Source organism: Microtus ochrogaster, chromosome 15 (genome assembly GCF_000317375.1).
Source record: "Microtus ochrogaster isolate Prairie Vole_2 chromosome 15, MicOch1.0, whole genome shotgun sequence".
Classification (NCBI taxonomy): Eukaryota; Metazoa; Chordata; class Mammalia; order Rodentia; family Cricetidae; genus Microtus; species Microtus ochrogaster.
In genome coordinates this window covers 22,337,307-22,349,242 of record NC_022017.1, presented here as the reverse complement: position 1 = coordinate 22,349,242, position 11,936 = coordinate 22,337,307, and the positions used below count along the sequence as shown (strand labels likewise).

The 11,936-nt window shown below is 49.0% G+C and overlaps 1 protein-coding gene across 1 annotated transcript in view; it reads right to left on the bottom strand.

Moving 5' to 3' along the window:
- Nucleotides 1–599: 599 nt before the first annotated feature.
- Ttll8 (tubulin tyrosine ligase like 8) overlaps nucleotides 600–11,936 on the bottom strand; it is a 43,576-nt gene continuing 32,239 nt past the window's right edge. The window contains exons 11-14 of the mRNA XM_005354375.3: nucleotides 8,043–8,191; nucleotides 5,679–5,922; nucleotides 3,958–4,393; nucleotides 600–3,295 (exon numbers count right to left, since the gene is read on the bottom strand). Of these exons, the coding sequence (XP_005354432.2) occupies nucleotides 2,693–3,295; nucleotides 3,958–4,393; nucleotides 5,679–5,922; nucleotides 8,043–8,191 (1,432 nt within the window). The 3' untranslated portion in view covers nucleotides 600–2,692. The remainder of the gene's footprint in view (nucleotides 3,296–3,957; nucleotides 4,394–5,678; nucleotides 5,923–8,042; nucleotides 8,192–11,936) is intronic.

Sequence of the window (11,936 nt, the reverse complement as noted above, 5' to 3'; positions counted from 1 at the left end):
ACTCTTTGAATAATTTAATAGAACTGACAAGATTTGTTCAGATGATGCCTTTAAAAGTCAATAGTGTTTCTACAAAATGGGCATAATTTATAAATATAATAAAATTCTATCAAGAGAGAACATTTACAAAGAAAATATACAGAGGAAAGAATTGGTCAAAAAAGAGCAAAGAAAATGATAGTTTAGGGACCAGAGAGGTGTCTTAATGTAAAGGCCACCAAACCTGATGGACTGAGTTTGATCCCCAGCACCCACATGATGGAGGGAGAGAGTCCTCCGGCCTTCATACATGCATGCACACACACACATAAATGTCATTTTAAAAGTTTAGGAGTTTAAGGGCTAGAGAGATGGCTCAGCAGTTAAGAGCACTTTCTGTTCTTGCAGAGGACCTGGCACCCACACGGTGGTTCAGTTCCCAGCACCCACACGGTGGTTCACAACCACCTATAACTTCAGTTCTAGAGGATCCAATGATCTCTTTTGACACCAGGCACACACATGCCGCACATACATACATGTAGGCAAAACACTCATACACATAAAACAAATAGATAAAATACTCATCTTTTAATATTTTTTAAAGTAGAGGTATTTAAAGAAAGACTTTAAAGAATACAAATGAAGAGGTGTACCACATTCATGGATTGTAAGGCTCATCATGATAAAGAAGCCAGCTCTACCCAAACTGATACACAAATCCACCTTAATGCTCTCCAAAAGTTCTAATAGCTTTTACTCTTGGTGTTTGTTTGCTATTGATAGCCTGATTCTACTATGTAGATGGAGGTATCATTCCAGGACAGCTCAGCCGTTTCCAAGGAAACAAGATAAAGAGATTTGTGTGAAGCAGCAAGGCCACAGCGTGAAGATACTGTGGATCAGTGAGGCAGACTGACACACACAGGGACAGGCCTGTGTATGTAGGCAGAGACCATGTAGTAGGGGTGACCACACGCATGGGGAGGATTCCCCAGAGGGGTCTGTTCGGAATTGATTTCATCTTGTCTCATGCTAATGATGACCCAACTCCAGGAGATGCATTGCTAGCAGATACTCCTGGGTTATTGTTATGATCTTGAGTCCTTCATTAACAAACTAAAAAAAGTCACCAAATTTAGAGATGCTGATTAGATCGATTGTATTATGGTTAAGATGGTTTTACATTAAAAAAATAAAAATACCACAAAGGAGGGAAAAGACAGGTTATAGGGTAGGAAGCAATATTTGCGACAAAAAAAAAAAAAAGGACAAAAGGGGAGTCTCTAACAGAAACCATGACAAGTAAGAGAAAATGGGAACCATGATTTTTTCAGACAGGGGACCAAAGATGCGAGCCAGAACTTTCCAGAAAAGAAAACTGAAGGGGTTGCTAAATATGTGACAACAGCTAATTTCGATTTCACTATCAAGTGGGATTTATGCAAGAAGCCTACTAAGGCTTGACAAGAGGCAAGAGCAGCAGGGGCCAGGGGTGCCTAGAGCAACAGCTGTCTGGGGGTGTCAGCCAGAGTGGGAATCAGCACAGTCTACACCTGCAATGGGGTGAAGTGGGGTGAAACATCCTCCAGATTTATGTCCACCTGGATCCTTTCTTGTTTGGGACTAGACTCTCTGCTAATGTCATCTCTGAATGAGGTCATACTAAAGTGTGGGTGGGAGTTGAACCCAAGGATTGCTGTCCTTATCAGAGGGAATTCTAGGCAGACCCACGGAAGACAAATGCCTGTGTGAAGACTGACACGGGAGTGATGTGGTCACCAGAGATCACTGGTGGACACTAGGAACTGTAGGAGGGGAGACCTCCCCTAGACACCTCAGAAGTATGGACTTGCTGACCAGGCTGTTAGAGATAAACTTCCCCGTTTAGCTCCCAGTGTGTGGTTCACTGTTAGAGACACTCTACAGCTTGTCAGAGCTATTGCTTCTGTTGACATTTCTCCACAGAAAGAGGTCTCTAGGTGTGCAGCCCCATGGTTCCTAGAGACACGTTTACAGCGCTGCCCACACAGGGTAGCCAGGCATAGGCATGGGAGCTGGTGTGGATGTTCTTCCCACCCAGAGCCTCCACAGACAACACACACCTGTGTCCAGCACGTGCCAAGCAGCCGCCACATGTCACATTTACCATCCTTGGCATTAGGGTACAGTTGTAGAGGTGGCAGTGAGAGCCTGTCCTCCAAACCTCCCGCCCAGGGACACAGAGAGCAAGCAGGCAAGGAGAGCTATAGCTAGGACCAGGTAGCTGGGGGGCAGTAGAAGAGATAGACTAACTAGATTGAGGGATACACCATGGGGCATGAGTATACTTTAACGGAAAAAGGTGGGGGCCTGGCCCAACACTCTCTGAGCCGATGCCAGGTAACAGGTGGCATGTGACGCCCTGGGTGTAGACACAGCCTGTATCACAAAGGTGTCAGCTCCATCCATCAGAATCTTTACGACATTGTGAGCAATAGCCCGGCAATCCCTCCACTTTGCCACGTGATGCTGTTTGAACACTATAACCTACCCCCAGATCCCTGCTCCCCCTAAGAGGAAGCAAGTACTACTGAGGGGTTCCCACTGGGACTGTTGCAACAGGACCCCATTATGCTGTTCACCTCGCTCAGAAACCCTAGTGTCTGAACAGGTCATTGCCCGTGTGTCCCACCCCCTGCCCCTTGCTTGTGAGTTCAGACTGAAGATTGTCTCAGGGCATACCCTTGATCCAGCCCTGTGTCCTGCTCTGGAGACTGCAGCTCGAAGGTCTTCTTCGAGGATTGGGATGGAGCCAGAACTCCTCAAATACGATGGGACAAAAAGGCACAAGCTCCCCATGGTTACTGGAGGCTCTGGGTGGTGGAGACCGGGGCCTCGCCATGGGTTTCGTATTCTGCAGCACCGGGGAAAGGTGCTGTACGCTTGTTAAATTTGGATCCGAGTGTTTGGTGGACTGAGTTCTGGTAAAAGTGCTTTTGGGGGTCTTACTGTCTCCATGTTGGTAGTTACTAACCGGGAAGGCATACGCAGGCTTTGCTCCAACTCTGCCCCCAGCAGCTGTTACTGGTACAGACCAGGTAGCCGAAAGTACCTTCGCTTCTTCCCGTTTCCAGTCCTGCCGCAGGGCCATTCGGGAAGGCCCCGTAGCTGGATCCGGTAGGGCCCGGGGGCTCCGCATTTTGAGTGGAATATCTGAGAGCGATTCCGAGAAGCTGAGGTTGGTAATGGGAGGTATTGGCTTCTTGGCTTTCTTCATACTGATCCCTTCCACACAGAGGTCAGAGCCATTGAACGGCGGCAGCTCCACGGCAGGCTGTGAGAAGAGGTGGAGGCTGTCAGGATCCCTGACTCAGAGAATCACCTGGCTGGCCCCATGCCAAGCCACCTGCCATGCCTCCGAAGCTTTGTCTGTGCTTCTTCAAGGCTCCGGTACTCACTGGGCTCTTCTTTCAGGCAGAGCCCAGCTTCCTTTCCTCCAAGTCCTGGGGCTCAACCCTCAGGAGTCCAGGGGCAAAAGCCTCAGCCCGGACGCATAACCTGCTAGATCATCCCTGAGGAGAAGCCACTAGAGAGATTTCAGAAAGAGGATAAGGGGCTCTGGAGAGAAACGGTCTAGAAGGGGCTGTGGAGCCTCCCCAGCTATCCAGGCAAGGGCCTCTCTCATCACCCATATAGTTGGAACATGGAGAAATGACAGGTAGGAAGACTAGACTGTGAAGGCCACAGGGCCTAAGTGACAGGGCTGTCTAGATGCTGCATCTAGAATAAACATTTGGCTTGATGCACACAGGAGGCTGAGCTTGGAGCAGATCAGGCAGACCCAGGCTCCTGACAGTCCTGCGTGCAGTCAGGACCCCCAAAAAAATCAGGATTTGCGTCCTCGACTGACTGGGAATGAGGTGACTGCCACACAGAAGCCCAGGCCCACCCACTTCGTGGACATACACTAGCAGCCAAGTAAGCTCCTATCCTTACCTGCCTCCACAGAAGCTCAAAGTTGCCAATGTCACAGTTTCGGTCCAGTTTGCGGTCCACCACAACCTTGATGGTGTCTTCCTGCACCTGGGCGCAGAGCTGGGCTGTGACGGGAGTGGAGGGGTGCATGGTAGGGCTGGAGTTGATCTCGATGAGCCAGGGCTTGAAGTCTCGCCCCAGGATGAAGTCAGCTCCGTAGAGCTCGAAGCTGTTCTTACGGGCTTCTACGTGGTCCTGGGCCACCCGCATGGCATTGGTGACTGCTTTCTTCATAGATGGGTAGATGATGCTGCCCCAGGTCCCCCCTCGGCCCCTCTTCTGTAGGTACTCCTGGAAGCGGGTGCTGGTCCACATGTTATGGCCAGGTAGCAGCGGGCTGCGCTCCTTGTCATTCTTGAGACGCCTCTGAATGGAGTTGTTACACAGGTGGATGGCACTGTGGGAAAGTGGGCACAAGTGCTTGTGAGATTGGAGTATGCCAACAGCCATTCTAGGGGGCCAGCGCTGTCTGCCCAGCTTGTGAGATTGCAGTATGCCAACAACCATTCTACAGGGCCAGCGCTGTCTGCCCAGCTTGCCCCGAAGTCACCTTCCCTGGTGCATGGCTGTTGCAGAAGACTTGGGGTAGGGGTTGGACTGCTAGTTCTGCTACCCCAGCAGCAGCCATGGACCCCCTCAGCCAGCCTGAGGGAACGGCACAGACTGTACCAAGATATAGCAGAAGCCCGCCAATGCAGAGCCAGCCAACCACGAGGAAAAGTAACCTGCCCAGGCTCCAGTTTCCCCACGCATACATCAGTAGGAACATGTGAATCCCTACCTAAAGTTCCCAGTGAGTTAGTTTATACTCCAATCTTGCTCTCTGCAGACTTAAAGCAAGCAGCACCTTTTAGAAGACTGGAAGACACTGTTTGGGGCTAAGGGTATTTTCGTTTGAACTACAGGTATGGGGCAGACATGTCGCCCTGGGAATTTCTAGTTCTATTTCTAGAGTGAGGCCTGCCCCACAGCCACATGCAAGAAAGGTGAACATTTAAAAGATACAGCCCACCCCCCATCTACTTCTTCAGCTTCTGTTTGTATAGCTGGGCTATCCCCATTCAGACACCATCTCTGGGAATCTTGCATCAGCCTGAGCTGAAGAAGGGTGCATACTATTGCCAAGCACAGAGTTGATGGCTCAGCTGAGCCCATGCAAAGAGGCTGCATGCAGCTCCCAGACTTCATTTTCAGTGAGTTTCCAGACTCTGCTATAGGCTCTTGTCCAGAGGCTACACACAGACAGGGGTGGTTGCCTTCAACTATGCCCAGCCCCATCCCAACTGTGGCCTAACAGGTGTGATTCCAAGGGCGCTGGAGGAAGAGTTCACTCGACAAAGTTTCTATTGGGCAACCCTCAGCCTCCCATCTGACTCTCCCTTTCAGAGTCGCCTAGGGCATCCAGGCCCCCAACACTGCCTGCCAACTGACAATCACTAAACCACTGAAAGTCCTGGGTCATCCCTGAGGATTCAGGCAGGTTCTCACTATTAACTGGAATGTGGTTTGTCCATCACAGGCACCCTGAGTATTTGAACCTGGCAGCCCTAATGCCCTGATGCTTTGGCAGTGATGAGCAACCTCGGGGGCCCTGAGTGGCAAACAACCAGGGTCCCTCATCTACACATACCCAAGGGTCTCCTGCTAGGTACGTAGAGGAATGTGGAGCTCCCCCTGCTGACCTGTCCAGCTTGTCCAGGGAGAAGCGTTGTGTGGAGAAACGGAGGTAGCTCTCCTTGTAGAACCAGATGGTTAGGGGGTTCCAGTCTGTGACGAGGAACCACTGTCTGATGTCAAACTTGGTATCGTAGATGAGCATCGGAGTCTCGATGTACTTCTGAACTACCCATTTGTTGTCCTTCGTGGTCTGGCTGTCGGTGGCCACCAGCTCCAAGATGTTCTCCACACGGTCCATGCACACGATATCTCCAAGAACAAAGGTCACACCTTGGCCCAGTGAAGCACAGCCTCCCTCCCCCGTAGTTATAATAAGCCTCAACAGCCACCCTGGCTTTGCAGGGATGGATGGGTGTGCATTCAGTGGACAAAGCTACAGTTGGTGCCAGCCACTTGTTCAGCCTCCCACCATGGGGCCAACCCCACACTCCAGAGGGCATTCAGAGATCAAAGGAAAAACAGTGCAGAAAGCCACGCAAGAGCACGCTTTAGGGTCTGGTGTGTCCTCAGAGCAGGGCCTTTGGAGACCAGGGAGGGTTAGAGCTAAAGGAGTGAGCTGCCAAATGAGATAAGCTGGGCACAGGTAGGAGGCATTTAATTTCCCCCCACTGGCTTTCTTTACTCAGAGGACAATTTCCCCGCCTTGGACCCTAAAGTAGGTCACATGACTTGTGGCACATACAGGAAGGAGTGATGTGTGTCACTGTGAGCGGTGTAGGGTAACAGACCCTGCAGCTCTCTTTTCTCTGCCATGACAGTGTAGGATGGGAACAAGGCCACAAGATGGGCAGAGCACCTGTGACCAGGTCAAGGGACACAAGTTTCTGTTGAAAGTTGGGGGGCAGTTACACAGCACCATCTGGTCATCGGTTCTGTTGATAAAGGGCAGAGGGCCTTCCAGCACAGGTTAAGTTCTCACAAAGCACATGGCTTCCATTTATTTGGCCACAGCAAGTTGAGATCTTGCCTAAAATGAAACAAACAGCTGAGGTAACTTTGGACCGCTAACCAATGGCCACCAGCAGTCGGCAAGAGCATATGCAGTGACCAGCAGAGAGAAGGGCATTGATTGAGAAGAGCGGATCTGAACAGCCCACAAAGGATCTCTGGGGATGGAGTCTTCGGTGGGAAGAAGGTGTGGCTCGATGGGTGAGAGGAGACAGATTTCTTAGGAAGGGAAGGAGGCTTAGCACAAAGGCCAAGAAGGGACACAGCACATGCTGCCAACCAAGGTCACATCGCAGGAGAATGGAGGAAGATGTGACCATCTGCAGGACGCCAGAAGGGAATGGACCACGTACACCCAGAAAAGAGAATTAAGAACAGAAGACCTTTAGGCTTATATGTGATTAATAACATTAATAAAAAATTAAAGATCACATATATAGGGCCGCAGAGATGGCTTGACAATTAAAAGTACTTGTTGCTCTTATGGAGGACCTGGGTTCGGTTCCAACCACTCACATGGGGCTCATGCCCACCCAATAACTCCAGGGATTCTGACAACTTCTGGCCTCCACAGGCACCAGGCACACACATGCTGCAATACATACATGTGAGAAAAACACTCATACACATAAAATAAATAAATCTAATTTTTTAAAAAAATCAAATAAACAATCTATAAATTAAAAAACTTCAGAAGAGCTCAAGAGACCAACAGGACAGACAAACTAAAAAGCCTGTTTAAACACTACAGAGAAATAGGCTGTTCTGTAACAGGGACAAAAGGATACAGCTAATGCCAGCGACCAAGGAAATTTTGTATTCACAGGAAAGCCTGGAAACAAACCAACTTAGTATTTAAATCAGAGAGAAGAGAAAATCTCTCATAGGAAAACTTAAACCGTTGACTTTGGAAACACAAGGTTAGGAAATTACACACCATCACACATGTGCATACACACACATGCACATGCATGCACACACACAGCATTAAGAAAGAAGGGAAGGTAATGCTGACTGCAATTTGGGCAGATGAGGCAGAAAGTGTGAAGGGGGGTGAATAACCCACAGGCGAATTTTATGAGGGGTTTGGAATTTGCCTCTGACGGTTCTAGATTTACAGTGGATCCATGGGATGGGAAGTACACTTCTTGAGATGAAGGTCCTCCACCCTTTTTAGAGGCCAGAATAAGCCAATTGCTAAGATCAAGGTAACACACACACAGAACAAAACACCCCAAAATAACACTCTGTGGTTGTTTAGTGGATGAACACAAATGAGGAAATCTGAGCTAAATCAGCAGACTCCAGAGCAGCACTGACAGACACCTTCTCCTCCAGCGCAGCTTGGGCACCCCTGTCCGGCCTCAGCAGCACTGCTTGAACCCTTTCTCTGTCACAGAGCATCTGCCCAGTGAACTCACCTCGACCTCGGGACTTTGCTGCGGGCTTTATGATCCAGATGTTCCGAATCCCGTCGATCTCTGTCTGAGGGTTCACAGAACTGATCTTACTCAACAGAGTCTGGCATTGTGAAAAGTAACTTCTCGAATCAAGGATGAAAGCATTGCCACTAAAAAGCAAGATCCAGAAAGGGCATGAGGGGCTGAGAGGCAGCGTTCAGCTCCAGTGATTGGTGGGTGCCTCTGCTCTAGAATCTAGGTGAATGGCTGTCTGGCAAGAAAAGGTTAGGGGCAGCAGGACGTCTACCAACTGAGGAGACCTGGAGTGGACCTTAGAGGGTGTACCTGGACAGGGTGTATCAAGAAGTAATGACCTTAACTAGGCATGGTGGTGCATGCCTCAAACCCCAGTACTTAGGCAGAGGCAGGAAGACCTTTGTGAGTTCTAGACCTTCATGGTTTATATAGCAAGTTCAAGGATAACCAAGGTTACATAATAGAGTCCCTGTCTCAAAAAAGGAAGGAAAGAGAGAGAGAGAGAGAGAGAGAGAGAGAGAGAGAGAGAGAGAGAGAGAGAACACCAAAGACCCTGATACATGGATCTGGATTGCCTATACAGACAAGAACACCAATCCTGTACCAAAGGGAAACCAGAGATGGATCCCTGTGCCAAGACACTGCTTGCACTGCTATTGCCAGAAAGATCCTTATAGAGGAAGCCAAACTGCAATGCAGACTTACCTGCCCCACAGTAGCAGCCAGGATATTGTCCTGTGACCTGGACTATCAACCTGACCCCAGGTCCTTGTTGGTGACTTCAGACTTGTAGGGAAAGGCCTAACTTAGAAAGCCACCATAATCTCAGGGTCTAAGGCCAGGGATCAGGAGAGATGTCCTGAGCAGTTTTCAGAATTTGAGGGTACACTACACTACAGGCAGCTGGGAGAGAGACATCCACAACAACACACACAGCCCCTCTCAGGTTTGGTGGGAGTCTCCTTATGTGGGCAGATGCAGTACAATGGGGATTGTTCAGTGCAGGCTCCCTGCACACAATTCTGGCTGCAGCCCCAGAGGTGGGAGCAAGGGCTTGGGGACAGGAGACGTGTGTGTTCTGTCCACCTGCTGGGAAAGGAGGGCAGTGTTTAGGAAAACGTGCATGATGGCGATCCCTGCCATGTGGGTTGGAGTTCTAACTATTGCCAGTTTCCACCCCTGGGAGCAGGAAACAGGTTGGCGTGTAGGTGATCTTTCCCTTACTGGCCAGTTACCAAGCAGATGTGGTCTTCCTCCACAGATGTTACACGCTGATCAACAGAGTGATAGGACAGCTCTGCCAGAATCAGTACAACGCAAACAGGTACAGACAAACCCCCACGGTCCTCATAACATTGTCTGATCCAGGAAGATGGGCCCAGCTAGTACAATGACTAAAGCAATATCAGCAAGAGCAGGACAGCATGGACGCTTTGACCACTGTGGCTCAGGAAGACAAGCGTCTTGCCATCCAGTGGGAAGGAACTGCCTATGATCTCTGCAGGACACTGGAGCCTGGGCTCTGGAAGTCACCCCTGAAGGTGGGCCAGCACTGGACTCGTGTGTCACCATGCCATTATGCCTCTGTCACATAACAAGAGGATGGAAACTGTGAAAGTTAGGAGACAGCTGAAAACAGAGCAGGAACCTGGTCTGTTTCAACAAATGTTCAGATTCTGGACATGTCCACGCCCACCAAAGGACAGGGTTCCTGCAGGTCCCAGGAAGCGTAGCCTCTTGGCCTTCTGAGTCCCGACACAGGAACACCCATGTGGGAAGCTGCCAGTCTCAACAAGGATGAACCCCCACCCACACCCCACACCCCCAGGCTCTCAGCGGGCTGTGAGGCATCTAAGGGTAGAGTCACAGCAAAGCCGCAGAGAACCTGCTCTCCTGACAGGGTCACTTCACACCACATTGGAACCCAATGCTGCCACCCAGTGGTGAAGCCTCAGGTTCTCCTTCGTAGAGGTTTAAGAAAAACACGGCTGAGTATAGAAAGTCCTCACAGAGAAAGCAGGTTTGCTGTTTTTTTGTGTTTTTATCGCCAGCTCAAAGGACACACAGCATGGGCTGCTCAGAAAGTTCTCCAGGTTTACGTCCCAGTCGACGGGAGCTCTTCATTACTGTCCCTTTCTACCACAGGGACAGGCTCTGCCTCTCTAGAATGTCACACTCGTGGTTCGGAACACAGGGACCTACACAGCCTCACAGCTGGGAGATGGGTCCCTGACTGTGCCATTTGCAGTCGCTGCTCTGACACGACTAGGGGCGGTCAGGTCTGGGCTCCCTGCATCTTTCCGAGGCTGGGTGCTTCCATTTCTCCAGGGATGGAAGAGCTGGGTCATAGGGCATACAGTTCTTGCTTTTCCACCAGCATTGCACTAGAGCTGTTGACTTAAGCCAGCACTTGGTGTCCTGGTGTGCATAGGATCCATCATGGGTGTTTTTTGTTGTTGTTTCTTTTTCTTTTTTTCAGCTTTTGAGACAGTCTCATTTATAGCACAGGCTAGCTTTGAGTTCAAGATCCTTTGGGGGTGATGGGAGCTACCTCCAACGGTTCACTATAATTCTGATAAGCTCTGATACGGGGCACTTATCTAGTCTGATTAGACAGCTGAGTTTGTCTTTCATCAAGTATCTGTTCCATTTTTTTCTTCTCTTGAGACAGGGTCTCATGTAGCTCAGAGTAGCTATGAACTTGCTGTGAACCTGAGAATGACCTTGAACTTCTGATCCCCTGGCTACTACCCCGAGTGCTTGGGGTTATAGGCACTAGCCACAGCGTTTAGCTTATGTGGTGCTGGAGATGGAGCTCGGGGCTTCACATATGACACAGAAGCTACCAACTGAGCATTTCATTTGGTTAACTTCTTTTCTCTGATTGTAGTTCACTCTGTAGCTTCTGAATTTGAATGTCCGTCAGGTGTGGGGACAGTGGATCTGTCTCTAGTTTGTAGCTTCTATTTTCACCCTCTTTACAATGCTTTTTGAGAAACACAGTTCGGAAGCCAATGCACAACAGTTTTTAAATCAATGTTCCCCTGTTAATTCCTAGTGGCTAATAAGTGCAAAGATACAGCCAACTTGATCAGGAAGGAACTATGTCTGGAACAACTCATGCAGGGGAGGATGAGGACAACCCCCCGAGAGGGAGAGTAAACAGAGCATGCTCCTCCTTTGATGGATTAGATCATGAACATGTGTGTTAAAGCAGTGCACTAGTGTTAGATAGATAGACGAACAGTACACGGAACATAGCCAGGAACAGACAAGCCTTTCAGGAGGACTCCCAGGTAAGAGACCCACGGGACACAGCATAACCCACACACACTTGGAGTCCCAGGAAGCGAAAAGAGAAGGAAGCAGAAGCAACAGATGTAGAAGTAATGACGAGAGTCTGAATTTGAGGGGAAAGTGTCAACCCCTGGTTCAAAGACGCCACACAAACTCTAACAAGGATAATTTCAAAGAAAAGCACTCCTACAAACACAGTAAAAAAACTACTAAAACCAAAGACAATCTTAAGGCAGCTGGAGAAAAAGATACTACTTCCTTTCAAAAGAGGGAAGACACCTGCAGGAACTTCCTGATCAAAATGGTATGAGTTAGAAGACAGAATAACATCCAAACATCAACGTATCTTTGCAAATTGAGAATTCTATTCTGGAGAAAAATCTCTCAAAAATTCAAATGTTAATCTTTTGAGATTAAAAAATGGAGAAAGTTTACCACCTCTTGCCTTTACAAGAAAATATATTAAGAGATGTTTTTATGAACAAAAATGGCTGATATATAAAAACATGAAAGTGACTGTTCACAGCAACAGCAAGCATGTCACAGGCTTTTTAAATGAAGATAGAGGATGAGAGTTGGCTC